Genomic DNA, 18,890 nt, shown 5'->3' with positions numbered 1-18,890 from the left:
GAGCTTGAAAAGCCGCGATAAAAACACTGCAATCCTAGTAACAATAAATAAACAGATTTAAATGAGGTCTGGAAGGTTGTATTAGCTTGCTTGACATTATATTGAACAAAGATGCGCGTGTCCGTATGCAGCAGTATTTTGCATCGATTTATGTGCCGATTTCGTTGTGTGAGCAATCCATCAAAAGCTTATATGATTGCAAAGTTTCCGCACTAAAAAGCAACAGCCCTGGTGGCCTCCTTTCTATTTGAGTTTAGTACGCAAACATTGTAAGATGCCGCATTTGCAGACTCCTCATAGCCTATACCAAGCAAGCACCCCTTGTAAAATGAATTATTTATCACGCCTACGGCCCAGAATCCCAACAAAGCCCGGTTGTCGAGGCCATGCAGTATTTAACCAGCGCTTTCTTGCAGTTCGTGCGATTAAACAGGAGTCAGGCGTAAGCAATGTCATCTTTACTGAAGAGGTAATTCTAGCGACGTAGTTCTCACCACAGCGTGCGATGAAAGGGCTGCGTTCTACCGATCGAGCTGTGCACGCGCAGGACGCGAAGGCTGCGCGTATGCTGAATTTCCGGAAAGAGGTAAGCAGCAACATGCACTATATCGAACATCTGCGGGGCGAACACGATCAGAAAGCGCGTCGCTGTGGCCTATATCTCGGGCTTGCACGCGTGGTTGGAAAGGGAACCTAGCACTTATGCCTACTTCCCGCGCACTGCTTGCTTATTCCCCGGAAGTTTATTTCAAGCTTGAGAAGCAGACATGCCCAGCTCTTAAAATTTTTATAAAGTTTTGTCTCCGTGTACTTTTGTCAGTGGGAATCCCCAGAGGCCCCAGTAAACACCCCCCCCAGAGCCTCTGGTAGTCCTGCACAACGTAATGAAGCGGGACAAAAGATATTATTATGTAAATTATAATAGGTTACGTGCATCCCATGGGAAACCCCAGGGAATTTTTTGGGATCCACCGTACTGCGATCCATTCATCCACTGCCCGCATCACCGCTACCCGCCGCAGCACTTACCCAATCCCCCGTCAATCCCGGCGTGCAGTTCCAGTTAGCTGAAGGCCTGGTCATCATCCAAGCCCTCCCCATTCCCCTTATCGACCAAACTACCGAGCTGCTCGCCTCGTCTTTCGTGGCATCAATCACGCATCTGGCGCCGTACGCGTCGTACGTACGCCGCAATATCGCACGATATCTGCGGGAGCACCAGGCCATGGCGCCGGATGCGCTAATTCTCGTGGCGGTGCTGCAACCTTGTGTAACAGAGCCAGCTGTAGCCGGGGAAGCAGCTGTAGCTGAGGCACCCGACGCGGCGGCAGTGCAAGCAAACAGCACAGACGTTGTTTCCGCTGGTGATGCGTCCGGTATGCATCATCAATCGTCGACCTCTGCCTCGACGTTGAGCGGCACTCGTTTGCGAGTCATCGGATCTGCGGAGGTTTCCTTCAAGAGCTCCACCCGCTCCTCTCAACCCTTCCTGGATGCGCCCGAGGTGTGTACGGCTCTGGATCCGGCCGCCACCGTAACACATGCATATGTGCGCACACGGACGTTTGCACACGTGGACACCCATGCGCATGTTTGTACACGCGAACATACATACATACATACAGGTTGGTACACATGCCCTTCTTGCCCTGTCGAGACATCTGCTTCAACTCCGGGCAACGAGTACCTTGATCTCAATCCATGCAATCCAGATCCAGCTGCGGCTATTGCATAATGTGCATATGTGAGTTCTTCGGTAGCCTGCGTGCTGCGTCTGAACGTACGGCTCTCCTGCCCGCCGTTGTAAAACTTGTTTAATTTTTAGAGGTGTTGCTACATGTGCAATATGGCCGTGTCTACGGTATTTCGGCGGCGTGGTGTCGCGACTCGGCTGTTGGCGGCGGCGGAGGAGCTGGCGGCGGATGTGATGAAGGAATCGGAGATGTACTTGCACTTGCGCTTCGTGGTACGTTAGGAGATGGGTTGATAAGGAGGCGCGGTGGTAGGGAGATGGGGTGGTAGGGGGGAAGGGGTCAGGGAAGGCGAGGCAGAGGCGGAGGGAAGGAGGGGTGAAATGAGTGATATGAACGAAGTGCCAAGCACAGGATTTTCAACTTTGAGCAGCAAGGAAGATTTAGACGGACAGGAGTTGGGAGATAGCGTAATTAAAACGCAAGACTGATTATGAGAGAACCAGGTGAGATGTTAGAAGGTTGTTGGGGAAGATCTTCCTGGGGGTAGTCCGTGTTTGTGTGGCCGTGCTGGGACTTGTCGGGCCGGTTAGGATATGCATTTCTCGACCGGTGTACTTTTCGCAATTGCTCGTTGGTGGCCCTTTCTTTTGCAGGACAAGGAGGCAGCGGCTCTCTACGAGCGCGCGGGCTACCGCGCGCAGGCACAGCACTGGCCCATCGCGCCGATCTTTGGTATTCAGAGAATGAAGCTGATGCGCAAGGATCTGCGGCGTTAACCGAGGCGAGAGGTAAGGAGACATGGTACTTGTTATGGATGGGCCAGCGCAGCAATTAGCAAACTGTTGGATAAATGGTCGATTCTGCCCTCATAGGATTGTGCAGGATCAGTTTTGCGAGGAACAACGTCTTTATGTACTATTATAGAATTGATGTGAGGTGTTCGCCGCGAGGCCAAAGAAAATGGACATTTCATCGCGGAACCGTTTTCTTGATCCAAAGACGACAACAGACGCGTAAATGCCATCGCGTTAGTGATGTGCTTGCTTTTGTGCTCTGTACACATAAAATTACCATTATTAACAATAAGTGGAGGCTTATGTTGTCTTGCAAACGTTGCAAGTTGACTATTCCATTGTACTGGTCAACGCTCTTTCACCGTGCTCCGCAGATGCTGCTGTAGACAAGTTTACGTTGTAAGCGGAGCCCTCTTTTACGGACTTCAGCAGGAGCTAGCGCATTCAACAAGCTGCCCGTTGCGTGCCCCGTGACAGCTTTCTGCCAATGCAAGTGACAAACACGCAGCAGGCAGCCGGAGGTAGGCAAGATGCCACAAGCGAGAGAGGCCAAAAGCAACGACGGTCCAGGAAGTCAAGGCGGAGACAAGATGTCAGGCAGTCCCAGTCACAGCCACAGCTAGTCGCTTCTGCTGCTCAGCAGACCGCCGCAATCTTTCGCTTGCCGGCGTGCCTGCGCGCCCCAATGATGAACCTCGGCCGTGTTATTGATGATGCCTTAGATTTGGCGGAGAGCTTGCTGGCCACGGATTTCACCGCGGACTACCGCACGCCGAGCATTTTCACGCCGCCAAAACATCATGTCCTCAGCTTGCCGACCGCCGATGCCCCGGGCGCAATCGATTCCTGCGTGCGCACTGTAACTCCATCTCGCTCTGGTGCGGCAGTCCAGGCAGCCCGTGCGGTCTGTGAGAAGCTCAGCTGTGCGGCTGCAGCCACTGAGGCCGCCCGCATCTCAACGCAAATCGCCAACCTCAAACTGTCCTCCACGCCCACGCAACAGCGCTGCCTTTCTGGCCCCACACACCACCACCACCAGCAGTCTCAGGGCGCGATGGGCCCACAACCCGTCCCTCGCTGTGGCAGCCACACCCACCGCGAATTACGCTTTTGCCCGGAGGTCTCTCCGATCCGTGCCGGGCCGTTCTTCCCCAGCGGCGCTACATGTGTGAACCTGGCAGCAGCCGCGGCAGCGACTGCCAACTCCGGCTTCCTTACCTCACGGGGTCCTCGCAGCTCACCTGCCTTCACTTCCGTAGGAATCGCAGGCCTCTCCTCCGCTGCAGCCACCGCCGCCGCGGCCAGTGCCGCCGCGGCCGTCACCAGTGTTACGGAACGACCTTCTCCATTGCGACCGCTGCTGACGGCTCGGCCGTCCCGCACCGCCCCAAGCGGCGCTTTGCCGCTGATCCTACACGGCACTGGCATGCCAGCAGCGCTGTCGCTACATGTGCCGCCACCGCCGCCGCGGAGTCCCTTGGCGCCATACCATCATCACCAACATCCACTCTTGCAGAAGCAGCAGCAGCTGCTGGCACAGGCGCAGCGCCAGGAGCACCATCAACCGCAGCAGGTGGCGGGTGCGGCAGCTGTGGCTCCCACAAGCAGCGCACGGCCCGTGGTGCCCCGCCTGGCCCTCACGTCTATAAAGCAACACCAGCAGTCACCCGCCTGGCAACCCGACAGGCGGGACAACTCTACAGTCGCCACCACGCCCGTCACGTCCGTCACTTCCACCCATGCCAATGACATTGGTGCATCACCTTCGGAAGAACCGTTCCTCCCCTTGCCTCTGGGATCGCCCCTCCCCCTCCCATCTCCTGTTCAGACACCAGTTCGCGGCAGTGGCTTGTCGGCGGCAGTCCCCGCCCGGCAATTGGGGGGTCTCAGCAGTGGGGGAAACCCGCCGGCCGCCACGGCCGCACCAGCGTTAAAGCCGCTGTCGCCGCTGGCGTCATCCGCAAAGGTCGCAGCGGCGGTGGGCATAACGCCGCCGGGCGAACAGACAGCAGCAGCGGTGCGGGTGAGCCCTCTGGCGGAGAAGGGCGGCAAGGGAGCAGTTGTGGCGTCGGCGGCTGGTACGGGCCCCAAGCGGCCAGTGGCTGTGGTGCCAACGCTGCGACTGCCTTTGGACGATGGAGCGGCTGCGGCGCGGCTTGGCGCGGGGCTACGCAGCAGTCGGCCACATGGCAGGGAGACGCAGCGTGAAGTTGCTGGGCGGGGTGGGGGCGGGAGTGATGTTATAAAGGGCTTTGTGGAGTACGGTAGGGTGGTGGACGGTGAGGACACCGGTGCGGGGATGGAGTGCGTGGGAACGGGGAGAGCGCCCATGCATGGGGCTGTCGGAGGACAGGGGAGGCAGCCGGTGGTGCCTGGTCTTCGCCTGGGAGCCCTCGCACGGTGAGAGGAAATCATTGCGAAGTTGGACGCCGAAAAAATAGTTGCGCATGTATTTAGCTGGGCAGGTGAGAACAATAACTTCCCGGGTGTGGTGGAAATCACTCGGAGCCAGAGCAGCAAGTTGTCCATTTACTTTGCGGTGGTTATCAGTTTGGCCTGCCTTAGGGTTTATTTGGAGGATTGGAGCTCACGGCCGCGTGCATAAGGTACTTAGTGGGCGGACAGGTCCGTTGGTCATGGCGTAATGCGCGTTTCGTTGGCTGTGTGGTTTGTGTTGCGGTATCTTGGCAATACCGAAAACTGAGTGCTGCCTAAGTCATGGCGGTGTGCCCATGTGGACAGAGGAGAGCGCAGGGGCAGATTGTGGCTGTCAGGGCGGTGTGTGCGAGTGGAGGGCGGAACGAAGGTGAACGGCGAAAGCCTCTGCACGCCTTCTTTTCACCTTCACCTGCAGCAACGCCACCATGCAAAACACCATCATACTGCGGCGACACCAGGAATTTTGCTGGATTCTTTGGTTTAATGTTCTTGCCGAGGCTGAGAAGTAGAGGATTCGCCGGTCCTTTCATGTATGCCCTGTGTAGCAACTAGGATGAAAAGGGCATTTACACATTCTCGTGTACAGATCGGAGCTCTGAAAAAGGGGAAGGTGCCTAATCCACTACGGTGGAGAGTGGACATAGATATGGGGGGCGGGTTGGAGCGGAGCGACGCACATCCACACATGCATGTCGCCGGTGGTGATGATGATGGTGATGATGATGACCATCATTACTTACCCATGCGAAGGTTGTACTGCCGAGGACTGCAAACTTCCTTCACCAAGATTACGCAAACCAAATCAAAGCACTTGGCAGATGGATTTGGCTCGCATGCATTAATGAAGGAGTCATATGACCGTACTTGGTACTTGGTTGCTGATGAGGGGCCTGGCATGGGTACCTGGAGGAGGTGCCTGTATGTATGTCTGCACACATCCATCATGTATGTCGCAACAACTCAGCAGCAGCTGCCACTGCTGCCGCCGCAGCCGTTGCGGCTGTCATGTAGTGGCTCTTGCCTAGGACGTTGAGCCGGATGGACAAGGGCCCCTTAGACCGGTATCAAGGTGCTCCAGAGCAACTTAAAAAGAGGTCTAAGAGGAGTCTCTAGGAACTGTTGTCCGACGTGGTGCCGCGAAGATCCCGATGTGGAGAAGAGCAAATGAAAAAGGACATGAAATGAGCCGCATGAAATGACTTTACTTGCTGCCTGCCTGCCGTGCCCTGATCCTGCCTGCCTGTTCCTCCTCTAAATTGCTATTGTGGTCGATGTTGTCGTCACCGTTAAATGTCATCGTGGTTGGATGCGCGTTCGGGTGCCAATTTTGATTTTCGTGGGAAGAGGCGGCGGCGGAAGGCGGACACGTGCTCAGAGTTGCTGCACAGGACTGCTCTAGACCTGACGCTGCCTATCATGTCTTTTGCGTACTGGGCATTATTATCTCTCGTACAACAAGTTTTGTATGTTTGAGCACGCGGGTTATTCGTTGATGTTTTTCAGTTGCTGTTCGAAGAGGATGGGAACAGCTCCCTGCACGACGGCTTTCGCGGGGGTGCATGGGCATATGCCTTATGTGTACGTATGTCTGTCTTCGATACTGCGTGAGTTTCTGTTGAAATGATCCAAGAGAAGAAAGATCAGATTTGTGATTAGGCAATAGTGAACTGACGGGAGCATCTTGTGGCTGTGGCTTTGCGTGCATGGGTACGTATGTATGCATGTACGTCTCTTGTGTATATCCTTTAAATAGCCCAGTGTCCTAACTTGGACAGAAGGCACATAGCTAATGGTGGTCCTCTTAGTGATACACAGTAGACCGCAGGGTGAACTCTAGGCAGCAGCTCCTGGGTCCTTCTGCCTCCTGGCGTGGGCTGCTGTCCTGCATTACCTAGGTAGAGTCCTGCATTACCTAGGTAAGAGAGTGCACGATGGCGGGAAGGCCTCTTGGGGAGAGGGGAGCTACGGAAGGCTTCGCGCGCACATCGTGCAATTTCCTTCCTGCAAGAATATTTACATCATGTTTTGGTTGCGTCGTGTATTGTGCCGGAAACTGTGTCGTGATATGGGCTTTTGACTTTGTGCCATTACGGTTGTCGTTCACGATGTGCCGTGTTTCTACTAGGTTTACCTCACCATCTGTTCGCCGCCTCTATTCTATTCCTCCCCATCCTTCAAGTAGAGCTCGTGTCTCGCTGCATGCTGGGGAATGAAAGTCAGCGTGTGGCACACCCCCCGAGGCGCGTCTGATGTGTCGAGCGGCCAGTGTGCTGTGGTACCCACCACTGCGATCTACCCTGTATAGCCCCTGTATGGCCCCATGCGGTGCTACGCTTGGTTGTGTTGTGCGACTGTTTGGGGTGGCTCGCTCCTCGCCTGGCTCTGCGGTGCCTAATGGAACCATGAGCTATGGAGCTTAGGTACCGGAAAACATTGCGCGGGGATACGTGCCTTGCCGGGGTGTGGCAAGTGGCGTGTGCTCATAGTGTACTCATAGCGAGCGAGGCGAGAAGGTGAAGCCGCCTCGTAGGGAATCATCCAACTGATGTGGTGTAGGGGGCTAAGTGCCCTGCAAGGAAAAGCAGCAGGCTTTGCATTTAGGCAAGTCCTTAAGATAGTGTGACAGTTAAACATTTTAGTTCGTTCCAGCTGAAGGAGCGATGCTCTGAATAGCTAGCAGATACGCAAAGTAGATTGTAATGCAGTTCACCGTCGAGTCCGCTCGTATGTATTACCTTACCCATCGAACAGCGCAAGGAAGATTGGAAATTGAACCAAGTCCATACACATCATCAGCTTAACCACCCTGTAACAACATCAACATCATCGTCACAACAACTTGCGTGTCCTCTGTCGCTCATTTCTCTGCCTGCGTCTCGCTGTTTCGACGTATCGAAGAACGCCTAGGCCTTCCATCATGCTTTCCCTTGCGACCTCACGCGATTGCGTATTGATGCGTCACCTGAACAGCCTAATTGACCCACGGGTCATCATTGCGAGCGGCTTAACCACATGTTCCCACCACGTGTTAATCACATCGAACCGCAATCCGACACGGTTGCATTGGTAATTTAATAACACGCTGCACGAGAGCAGCGAAGCAAGGTTGGCGTAGTGATCGCTTATCCGAATGCCTCTGTCTGTCTGTCCGTCATTTCACCCTTCCTTTAGCCCCTGTTAAGCTGTGTTTACGGCAAACAACAAGACGCCGTAAGAATCTTGACGCCTCCCGTACAGCCACGAAGCTTTCAGCAGGAAATTTCTAATATTACATACAACAAATACTTTATGGTTAGCCTGTTTGGGGCCTGCAGCTCTATTTTTAGGGTCGTGGTGGCACACGGCCTTTACCACACATAGCAGGGTGCTTGGGCAGCGGATACTGGCGGATATGGGCTACCCTGTCCGTACCGCGCGCTGCTGGATAGATTACCCTTGCTCTGGCACGACACTTGCCTCTGGGCTAGTCAAACTCACCTCGAATATCCAGCATACGCAACGCCGCTGCATTTCTACCAAAGCATCACCATTTTCCTGCCAGAATCCAATAAGGTTTTAATTCATTATTTTTATTCATGGTGTTTCTATAATCCATTACGTCAGTGATATATCAGCGATAGTGGAAAACAGCAGATTTCCGCATACGGATGCACACACGCTCATATGCACACCCACCCACACGCACACACGAAAGCGAGGACTGATCTGCTGGCGGCAAACGCTCACGAACGGCGGCAGCCATCATGGATGTCGTACCGGTACGAGCGGCTGGGCCAGAGGCGACACCGCTAACAACCGCGACGACACAGTGGATGGTGTAAGTTGCGGTCGTACTGACGGTTTTGGGGTCTAAAAGATCACGTGGGTCTGAAGCAGGTCTAAAGCGTTTTGTTGTACTGGAGGAAATGCAAAGACCGCTGCCGACAAGCAAGACGACCCAGAACGCCAGCAGCAGACAATTGCATCAATCTTTTTACATTAAAGGCTGTTCTTGGATGTTTTATGGATGAAAGAGAGATGGCAACTTTATTGTACTGTAAGAGTAGCTTTTTGGCTACGAATGGCTCACTTCTGCGATGGTGAGGTGATGGCTAGGCCTCATCCACTCCTTCAACATTACATGAAAGACACACGATGTCCGGTATGATTGTGATTGTGATGGCGATGATAATCCGCTCTCAATCTGCCAGAAGCCTCGTCCTTGTTTCTGCAAGAGACGCCAATCACCAAATTGAGCATTGGCCTTCTTCCAAAATTCATAGTACATCATCGCATCATTCCTAGGCCATATTTTCCCACTGTTTGCTCCATTAATTTCTCCTTTTCATCTCGTTGCTCAAGATTGGCATCTCGACGACGCTATCTACCCGCTATCTATCTACCTATCTATCTGGCAGTCCCCGCTGTGAACCAAGCTCGCGTCCCCGTCCAATTCAATCCCAATCCCAGCCCCTGGCCACCCCCGACCTGATCGGGGTCCGCCGCAAAAATCGCAAACTGGCCAACAAACAGCAACTGTACGTGCTCTGCCTCACGGTCGACTGTCTTTCTTAAAAGCAGCCGCGCTTTGTGGACCGCCATAAACCTCTGCCGCGCTTGGAGTCCCCTCTCTCCTTTCCTTTTCCAAACCAATCTTTCACATCAAACCATTTGCTCACTAGGCCCCTGGAGCAATATTACTTCCCCCTCCTCCTGGTGCTCATCCACGAATTCTGGAGTTATCCGCCCCTTTCCACGCAATAAAGCAATAGACTAATTAAAAACACAGCTCGTAGTAGTCTATATAATCCTAGACGGAAAAAAGACGGCGCAGCAGATTAGCCCGCGTGTGCGGGTACGCACCCAGGTCTGTGGTGTCCCCCTGCGGATGCTCTCAGTCAGGAAGGAGCGCATGCGAAGGTAGGCAGAGAGCTGCCACTACCAGGAGGCGTGAGTGGTACAACCAAACCAAGGCAAACGGGGGGAGGAGCTAGGCCGGATCTAAACCGCGCGAGGGCCACGCGAGGGAGAGGGGGGGCTGAAACACAAGAAGATGGCACGCATCGGTGCTCGTGGATGGCGGCGGCCTCAGCAACAGATGCGACCAGCCGGCAACATTGCCATCACACGCCTAATTAGGTTCGCCCTGCGCAGTTGTGGATGGCTGGCGGCAATCTTTTTAGCCCTCCAGTACTTGATGCTCCTCACGACGGCTTCATCGTACTTGCCGTACTCGTCGAATTTGTTTGCCGCTTCTGCAGCCAATATGGCGGCGGCGGCGGCGGCGGCAGCGGCTTCAAGGACTCCGCCGAAGGCAGCGTTAGCGGCAGCGGCGGATGCGGAGACGGCGGCGCACAATGCTCGTGGCTGTGGACGCTTGACAAGTTCTCCTAAAGGTTATGATGGTGGTTGTGAAGATCCCGGCGTTTGGGTGGATGAGCGACATGGCGGCGGCGGTTTTTTCACCACCGTGGCTAGCGGCGGCGGCGGCGGCGGCGGCAGCGGCCGTAAGAGGACCGCTCCTGCGCCTCGACTGCGGGACCTGGCAGCCTGGTGGCAGCCACGGGCGGTGAACCTGCCCGGCGTGTCGGACGCCGCGCCTTATGGCGCCGCTGTCGCGCCGCTGCCATCGCAGCAGACCCGTGGGTCGGTTTCAGCGCAGTGGATCGGCAGCGACGAACGGAAGCCGTTGGGCGCTGTGGCGGGTGGCGGCGGCACTGGTTGGGGACGATTAAGGCAGCGCCGGCTCATCCAACACGGAAGTGAGGCGTCCATTTCTAGGTGAGGACGTGGGGGGCCGCTTTCACCAGGGGCTCCTGCATGAACCTCAAAAGCAACCATGTGCGCTTTGGAAGAATGGGGCATTGGAAGAGGTGTTGAAACAGCTTAAACCAACAAATTGAGGAGTTTGTTGTTTGTCGTTTACGCAGGAAAAGGATAAACCGAACGGGGCCTGCGTTCTACGAACTATTTTTCAAAATATTTTCTGTTTGGAATTTGTACGCCTTTGCCTTACCCGCCATATGCCCACGCAGACACCCGTACGTGGCGGTGGTAGCACGGCCCGATGGCTCCTACCTGTGCGCGGGATCGCTCGTCCATCCAAGGTACGGCAGATGATTGCACGGTAAAACAGCCACGAACACCGTGTCGTACGAGTATCTCTGCGTCCCTTCAAAAAAATCAATTGCTCTCTGTTAGTATTTAACGTCCCAGAGCTTGTGGAAAAGCAGCGAAGGCGGACGGCTCTTGTGGACAGCTCCCGTCGAAGGTCGTCCTGGGGCTTTGCGCTAAGAGCTCACGTCTCACAATGCTTCTTCTCTCCCGAAGCCCGAGACCGCCCTCTTCCCCACCAACCAACCTAGCTCCGAACGAACGGTCGTCCAATACCGAACATGCCGTGCGCGCTTTCCCGTGTTCGATCCTTCACACCCTCAGGATCATCATCACCGCCGGACACTGCGTCACCCCTGCGGTCGGTGGGATCACGAACCCCCTCGTGTACCTAGGGCTGCAGCGGCTGCAACGTACGGCTGACGGCGGCAGCAGCGCCGGCGGCGGCGGTGGCGCCGGCGGCGGCCGGCTGGTGGCGGCGGCGGCGGCAGGGCCAGTGGCACTGGTCAACGCTCTGACCGCTCTTGTTGTACTCGGCAGTACAGGTGGCCGAGCTGGTGGACCCGCATTGAGGTCTCGGAGCGTGGCACATCCCAAGTATAACCCTAGGTGTGGAGGAGGAGGAGGAGGGGGAGGAGGAGGAGAAGAGCTGCAGCTGTGTGAGACACGTGTTGTGTATGTGTTGTACGTCTCCAACGGCATTCCTGTCCTCGCTCACCTCGTGCGCCCGGATGAGAAGAGCCGCGAGGTGGACGTGTTGAGGACACACACACGCGCTGTGTGTGTATGTGTGTATGTGTGTATGTATGTATGTATGTATGTATGTATGTATGTATGTATGTATGTATGTATGTATGTATGTATGTATGTATGTATGTATGTATGTATGTATGTATGTATGTATGTATGTATGTATGTATGTATGTATGTATGTATGTATGCCTTTGTGGGAACGTTACAAGTATCTGACCGGGCCTGACGACACTGGCCACAGAGGGGCGGAAACACCGCCTAAGCTCTCTCCCGCAGACGGGAGAGGGGCGCTAGAGGGGGCTCTGCCCCCTCCTAAGCAGCCGAGAGCCGCAGGCCCGCTAGCTCCGCTCTCCTTCCCCCCGGGGGATGGGGGAGGCGTCGCACACGCGCACGACCTCACGTGTGTGTGTGTAAGCCCCTTTGACGTGGCCGCGCCCCAAACAATCGTCCACCAGTCCGGCTGCTGCATCGCTGCTCCGTGCTCGTGCTTGTTCGCTGCTGCTGCTGCGGCGGCGGTTGCTGCTGCTACTGCTGCCGCTGTGTAGGGCCCCTCACCAGTGTTTGGTTCCACCTACGGGTCCCAGGCGTTCGCGCACCTGACCTGATTCACGCACCTGACCCTTTGCGCTAAGAGCATGGTACACAGCCAACAGCGGCGCTTCCTTCTAACATGTGTATCTATAATCTTGTAGCACTGCAAACGCATGTATGTACCTATATATACATACATAAACGTCTGAATGTGCCGCCCAACCGCCGCAAACCGCCGCAACCGTCAGCAACTTCGACTACGACGTGGCGCTGCTTTTCCTGGACCAGGACGCCCCGCAGACCGCGCAAACCATCCGGTAAGGTGTGGGCCGTCTGAGTAGCAGGGTCTCTGATTTTGGTGTGAAAAGAACTTGGGAAGGGTTTTCTGTTTGCCTTTTGCGTGAGAAGACTTTTGGGAGCGCGTGTGGCGCGATTGGGGATCGAAAAAGGAGGGCGGGGCTCTTCTGCGAACTGATTACCCCGGAGGATTAAGGTCGCCTGGAGGATTAGGGTCGCGTGCATGTTGGCAGGGAGTGTGGTCTGTGGTGGGAATCTGGTCGCGAGGTGATATGTGGTGGAGGTGGTTCGGGGATTTGATGGCTTGAGGGGAAGTTGCAAAGCGGAGGGAGAGTGCTTGCTGTTTGGGCGAAGGGGTGCCTCTGCTTGGAGCCTGCCACGGAATGGCCTGTGCTTGGAGTGATTCCAAAAGACCATCCCTGTCTTTCTGGTGCTAGACAGAACACTTAATTAAACAACCAACAAAAGCCCCTCTGCTGTTCCTGTTCCTGTTCTTGCGAGTCGTAACAGTCCTCAGACGGATTTCAAATTAGGCGACCATTTACGGCATATTTCCCGCCAGACGGTGGACATACGAAGGCAAAACACACACGCACATCCCCCCGCCATTACATACCCACTCCCGTACGTCCTTCCCACCTGCTGCCGGTCCTTACTCGCATTCATTCTATTCCCTTCCCCCCCCCGGACAACCCGTAGGCTTCCTCCTTCCAATAGCTCGTTGCCGCGATCTGCTCATCTGACGGCCCTTGGTTGGGGCGCTACAGAGGAGAGCTCGCTAAGTGAGGGGCTACGCCGGGGGGACGTAGCGCCGCTGGACAAGTCCACCTGCCAGGAGCTCTTTAAGCCGTACGATACGACAATTACGACACGCATGCTGTGTACGACGGGTGGGTAACGGTGGGTGGGTGCACGAAGGCCTTTGCAATCCTTATCCAGCCTTCCCTTATAGCCGCTCCTCAGCTCGCTGCAACACAGCTGTTAACACGCGTTCAGGCTTTCCTGCAGTACTAAAGGCCGCATTACACACCGCATAAAACATCACACACACACACACATACACACGCGCGTGCGTAGGGAAAGGAGATGGGGGGACATGTGCGGGTGCTTGACGCCCCTGACCCTTCCAATACCTTTCTGTCAGGTCGCACATGCGCGGGTGACTCTGGCGGGCCTCTCATCGTCAGCAATTTCCCCCTTAGCAGCGACGACCCAAGGAGCAACATCAAAGCCATGGACGGCGCTGACGATGATGAGGAAGATGGCGATGATGCGGGGGCCGGCGGGGGCGGCGGCGGCGGCGGTGGCGGCATCTGGGGCAACGTCCGCGGGCGTGCCGTTGCTGCCGCCGCGGCTGATACTGGTAGCCCCAAGACTGACATGTTGGTGGGCCACGTATCCTTCGGCTTCCCTCGCCGCCGGGGCCAGGGCTGTCCTGAACCCAACCCTGCCACAGTTTTCACTGATCTACGCAACGCTGAGATCAACGCCTGGCTGAGGCGGAACTTTGCGGAGGTGCACCAGCAGATGGTGGGTGGTCCGTAGGCCCGGCTTCGGGGGCTTCGCTTCGGGGGAACTGAATTCGTTATAGCTGCGCCCAGCTGTGCTTGGTTTGCAATAGGTCGGTTTAGGCTGGCCTAGGCCTGGCTGGCTGGCTCCTTTATTTGGCCCTCCGCGGTTGACTCTTACTAAGGCCCTTCCGCGGTTGTCTTGGTCTCCAGGTCTCGTCTATGTTGACCGGATGGGGCCTGGTTCCAATGCCTTCTCGAGGTCTTCCTTTGTGCATAATCCCCTTCCTTTATGCCTTCCATCGTTTGTTCTTCCCAGGCGCCATCTAAAAGTGGTGAGGATGGTGACGGCGGCGGCGATGGTGGCGCGCAAGACGTCAAGACGAGGGGGCTAAGATAGTAGCTGTATGAATGGTACTTGGCTGCTTTGCAAACCGCGGACGCGCCATTTACGTTATATCCATTCTGTGCAGAGGCATGGCGGCTGAGCCCTGAGAAGCTAGAAGAGTAGACACGCCCTGAAAGGGTGGCCCATTGAGCTGCTCTCCTGCCTGGAGGCGATTTAGCCTTAATTACAGGATTAGTGAAGGCGTCAGGGTTCCTCTGGTCCTGGTCCACTGATCCTGTATTCATGCTCGCAAACCCGTGGCAACGGGTCCTGCTCTTAGGGTTGGTCTTCAGGGCTGGCCCTCTGAGCTTATGCACTGCACGCGACTGTACCGCCCAGCACGAGCCAGCTTCCTTCGCAAGCCCCATGCAGTGAAACTTGAACGCACGAAACGTGAATTTCGATAGGAATTGGGAGATGCTGGCAGGTGTGCTCAGGTTGGGAGGGCGCACAAGCGAGAAGGGGCCATGACGCTAGGCGAGAGGTCGGAGGTTGCAGTGCAACTAACAGAGGCGTTGGAGTTGAGGGTATAAAATTGGCGCATCGGTCGAAAGGGCCGCGCAAGGCTATTCAGAGCATGGAGAACAAGCGACAGCTGGCATGAGAACCCGGGTTCTCAGAACGGCTACTCCAGGCGAACCGTCTATTATATGATTACTCAGGTAAAACGATTACGGCGTAAGTGACCAAGACACTAAATTACCGGCACTTTTGCATTGAGGAAAGCAACTCTTGGCATCGTCTGGCTTGTCCTTCTTATATTGTATGAACGAAAAAACACCAAGCAATCAAAGTTTGATGCCTTGCGGGCGGGCAGGATGCATTTGAATCGCATGAGTTTGATGGTAACACGCCGTACATGCCATGCACAGCATGATGTCGACAAGGTTCAACATGAGGTGTAACACTGCAGCTGTACGAATTGATAGTATTAATTTCTTATTGGCAAGGAGACCGTTGCAATACTGTAAAATAGGTGCTGGCGGAATTTATATAACGTTTGCGACTTCACTGCTAAGCAATTCCTGCGCACCGCAGCGGACTCATCAAGCGGACTATCAATCTTGAAAGAAACGATGGCTTATGAGGGTTATGATTACGAAGACGGCGACGTCGATGATGATTTTGATCAAATCGAATACAGGTCCGGATTTAACCATGATGCGGGCACCTAGCCTGCCCAAAGTCATGCGAACCTGGCACTTTAAACTTGCAGGCCACCTTCAAAAGCTGACCCAGGCGCTCAGGCGCTGAGCGCGGGAAATCCATACGTGATGGACAACCGTAACGGTAAGCTTCATATTGCCAATTGCGCACTCATGCCGGCATTGAAACTTCGCAAAGCTTGTATTTGCAGAAGCGACTGGTCAGAAGCGTGGGCGTGAGCTGGGAGGCGAGGTAAGGATACGTTTTTCCACGAGAATAACTACCGTCCTATTCAACAGGGACCCGCCCTATGGAGATATGCTTCAAAAAATAAAACACTTCAGTATCGTCATTCTTGTTGCGACACCTTTGTCGCCGTTGCGTTATTGCTTATCCTTTGCAGCACCATGTGGATGTGAACACCCCCGCCGCAAATGGGACGCACAAGGCGGACACTTTTGACCCAATTTACGATCACCCGGCCTCTAAGCGAGCAACTGGGGGAACACCGGGCTTCAGGCATACGATTCCCGCATCCTATGACTACCAGGGCAACGGTGCGACAAGTCTCAGCGCTGCTGACGGAGGCGATAGCAGCAGCCCCAACCCTCAGAGCAACGCGCCGTCGTGTCAGTGCGGGCAGCCCTGCATCCGCCGCGTATCCACCACAGGGAAGAATCCTGGTCGTGCCTTTTTTAAGTGCGCGAAACCCCAAGGCGACCAGTGCAACTTTTTTAAATGGGAAGACGAGCTCGGCTCTGGCGGCGGGGCAACACAGGCCAGCAGAGGCGCCTATGGTGGTGGTGATGCTTACGGCGGTGGGGGGCCCTACGGTGCCGTGGGAAGCGCTGGGGCTGGCCAGAACCCATATGTGGTAAACCCTTACGCCGGCAGCCAAGCAGCAAGCACGTCCGGGCCAACAGCCAACCCTTACACAGGCCAAGGCGTTGGGTCTGTCGCGTACAGCGGCGGAGCAGGCGGCCCAGCAGGCGCCGGAGAAGACGTTGCTGGCGGCAACGATTACGTCAAGTGCATGTGCGGTGTCGATTGCCCGGTTAAAACCTCCAACAGCGCCAATAACCCCGGTCGACAGTTCTACGCTTGCCCCAAGATGCGCGATGTGGGTCGGGCTTCCCAAGCGGCTTTACGAGCGGAGATGATGTGGGATATGATAAGGGCTCAGCACAATCCTGCTGCCAGCGCGCAGTGCTGTATGAGAACGTTAGCATTATAAATTGCAAGGGCGGCAACTGGGAAAGACCTAATTGAGTGCACTTTATGAATCGGGTTCCGCTATGCCACTGGTGTGCTTTCTGCATTTCCAATGCATTGAAAGCAACGCAGTGAGATCAGCTGTGCTGGTGGTGAAGGATCTATCTAGGTCCAGGAAATGGGGGCAACATGCATTTTGCGTGGATTTCCCCGATTTTCTCCTGTGGGTCGTTGCTGCATTATGTTTTTGTCATATCCGTGTACGTTTTAATTTTTCTGCTCCGTATATCCGCAGGATCCCACACGCTGCAGATTCTTCCAATGGGCGGACGAAGTTGGCAACTGTAGCGGTGCCGGTGGGGGTGCCGGAGGGGTTGGGGCGGCCGGCGGTAATTGCTACGTTTGCAACCAACCAGGTCTGTGGTATGGACAGTGTTCGGCTGCTTTAAAAATGCATATCGCACTCATACGACGTCCTTAACGTTGCTGAGATGCTCTCCTATTGCAAGCTTCTGTGAAGGCGGCCTTGACATAACGCCATGCCATCACACGAGTGCTGTTCAGAACGTTCGTATGCGGGTCAAGAAAGCATTTTTACCGTCATCCAGTCTTATTTCTACCGCTATGGTCGGCCCGCTTTCCTGCTGCAGGGCATTTTGCCAGTTCGTGCCCCCAGAGGTCGGCCGGTGTCGGAGCGGGCGGTGGCGGTGCTTTTGGCGGCCGGGGCGGTGGCGGTGGCGGCGCCAGCGGCGGAGCTCCCTGCTACTTGTGCAATCAGACCGGTGAGTTCCGACTGACGCTTTCGCATAAAAATTTGATATTTTACAACGCGCTGTCGTGTTCGTTAAGAGCTGCATTCGTTATGCGATGGGGACCGGAAGCTGGGCTGGTTAGCTACCTGGACAGGATTGTGCTGGCGCGCTGTTGCTGAGAGGCTTTTTGATATTTTTAGTTTCGAGGCCGGGTTATACTGATGATGAATGTTATGTGTTGGTAGTCCATGGCCATGTGTAGGCGCGACAAGGTTGCACTGCATGGTATATGATTTTGCGCCTCACATGACCATGTAACGCCATGAGCAGGTCATTGGGCGCGCGACTGTCCGAGCAAGCAAGGTGGCGGGGGTGGTGGGTACGGCGGCGGGGGCTACGGCGGCCGTGGTGGAGCCGGCGGAGGTCCACCACAGTCCTTTGCCAGTCGCTTCAATCGGGAAGGAGGTGGCGGCGGCGGGGGCTATGGGGCCGGTGGCTACGGTCATGGTGGCGCTGGCGGAGGTGGAGGTGGCGGCAAGGGCAACTGCTACAAATGCGGTCAGCCTGGTAGGTCCGCTAGCAGGTCACAGGCTGCCAATCGTAAGCTTTCACATTCATCCTCGTAGTTACCAGCATATCACATGCCATGATGGCGAAGTTGCACCCAACGTTTGTCTTAACCCTGATCGCTACGTGACTCGCTGCATCACCTGCCCTCTCGGATCCGCCGCCAGGTCACTGGGCCAACAGCTGCCCGAACGCTAGGTAAGGCGATACCCGAGGGCTGCATGAAGGACTTCGGATCTGGCATGTGGATTACGTACGGCTTTGATCCAACCAACGGCTTTGGGTTCCGACAATCTAATTGCTTTGATGCCCTCCTGCATTGCATCGGCCATGAAGACGCTCGAGGACTCGCCTGTCGGCATCTTTCAGAAAGTTGTTTCGGCATGCGATGTTTCTACTGCAATGTGTTTCCGTGCAATGGATGGCTTTTTTCGACATTACAGCGCATTTGCAGTAGCTTGGGTTGTCGCGGCGGCGGCTGGTTATTGTTGCGGCTTAGGAATGTTCCCTGCGGCAGCCATGCCCCTGGATGGGTATGCCCCTGTGCGTTTGCGCCTGCTTGCTCAAAATCGTCGTAACACGCGATGCACTCTGCGCGACGCGAACTATCGACGTAAATTCGAGATGTACAAGACGAAGGTATAAATGCAGGCAGTAATTGATATGCCACGTGGGGTTATGTTTAATGTGAGTGCTGCGTCTACTTTTGTCTCTTA

General features: G+C 55.3%; 3 protein-coding genes across 3 annotated transcripts; all 3 read left to right on the top strand.

Moving 5' to 3' along the window:
• Positions 1-505: 505 nt before the first annotated feature.
• Positions 506-2,470, top strand: VOLCADRAFT_90366 (uncharacterized protein; the record flags this gene model as incomplete). Its single annotated transcript, XM_002949942.1, has 5 exons — positions 506-586; positions 1,058-1,504; positions 1,626-1,744; positions 1,828-1,966; positions 2,348-2,470. The coding sequence occupies 5 exons, from the start codon at positions 506-508 to the stop codon at positions 2,468-2,470; spliced, it is 909 nt and encodes a 302-aa protein (XP_002949988.1).
• A 277-nt stretch (positions 2,471-2,747) lies between these two features.
• On the top strand, positions 2,748-4,892 carry VOLCADRAFT_104522 (uncharacterized protein; the record flags this gene model as incomplete). The annotated part of the gene is made up of 1 exon (XM_002949941.1): positions 2,748-4,892. Exon 1 carries the CDS (start codon positions 2,976-2,978, stop codon positions 4,890-4,892), a length of 1,917 nt encoding a protein of 638 aa, XP_002949987.1. The 5' UTR covers positions 2,748-2,975.
• Positions 4,893-10,305: 5,413 nt separating this feature from the next.
• VOLCADRAFT_104521 (uncharacterized protein) lies at positions 10,306-18,873 on the top strand (the record flags this gene model as incomplete). The annotated part of the gene is made up of 17 exons (XM_002949940.1): positions 10,306-10,413; positions 10,542-10,687; positions 10,942-11,013; positions 11,345-11,385; positions 11,566-11,629; positions 12,553-12,621; positions 13,301-13,491; positions 13,746-14,131; positions 14,429-14,444; positions 15,536-15,641; positions 15,714-15,787; positions 15,855-15,895; positions 16,047-16,864; positions 17,151-17,271; positions 17,506-17,637; positions 17,938-18,174; positions 18,342-18,873. The coding sequence occupies 17 exons, from the start codon at positions 10,306-10,308 to the stop codon at positions 18,750-18,752; spliced, it is 3,033 nt and encodes a 1,010-aa protein (XP_002949986.1). The 3' UTR covers positions 18,753-18,873.
• Positions 18,874-18,890: the final 17 nt, after the last annotated feature.

Source organism: Volvox carteri, assembly GCF_000143455.1.
Source record: "Volvox carteri f. nagariensis unplaced genomic scaffold VOLCAscaffold_16, whole genome shotgun sequence".
NCBI classification, from domain to species: domain Eukaryota; kingdom Viridiplantae; phylum Chlorophyta; class Chlorophyceae; order Chlamydomonadales; family Volvocaceae; genus Volvox; species Volvox carteri.
Note: the sequence above shows the minus strand (reverse complement) of the source record. Positions and strands in the feature narration are given on the sequence as shown.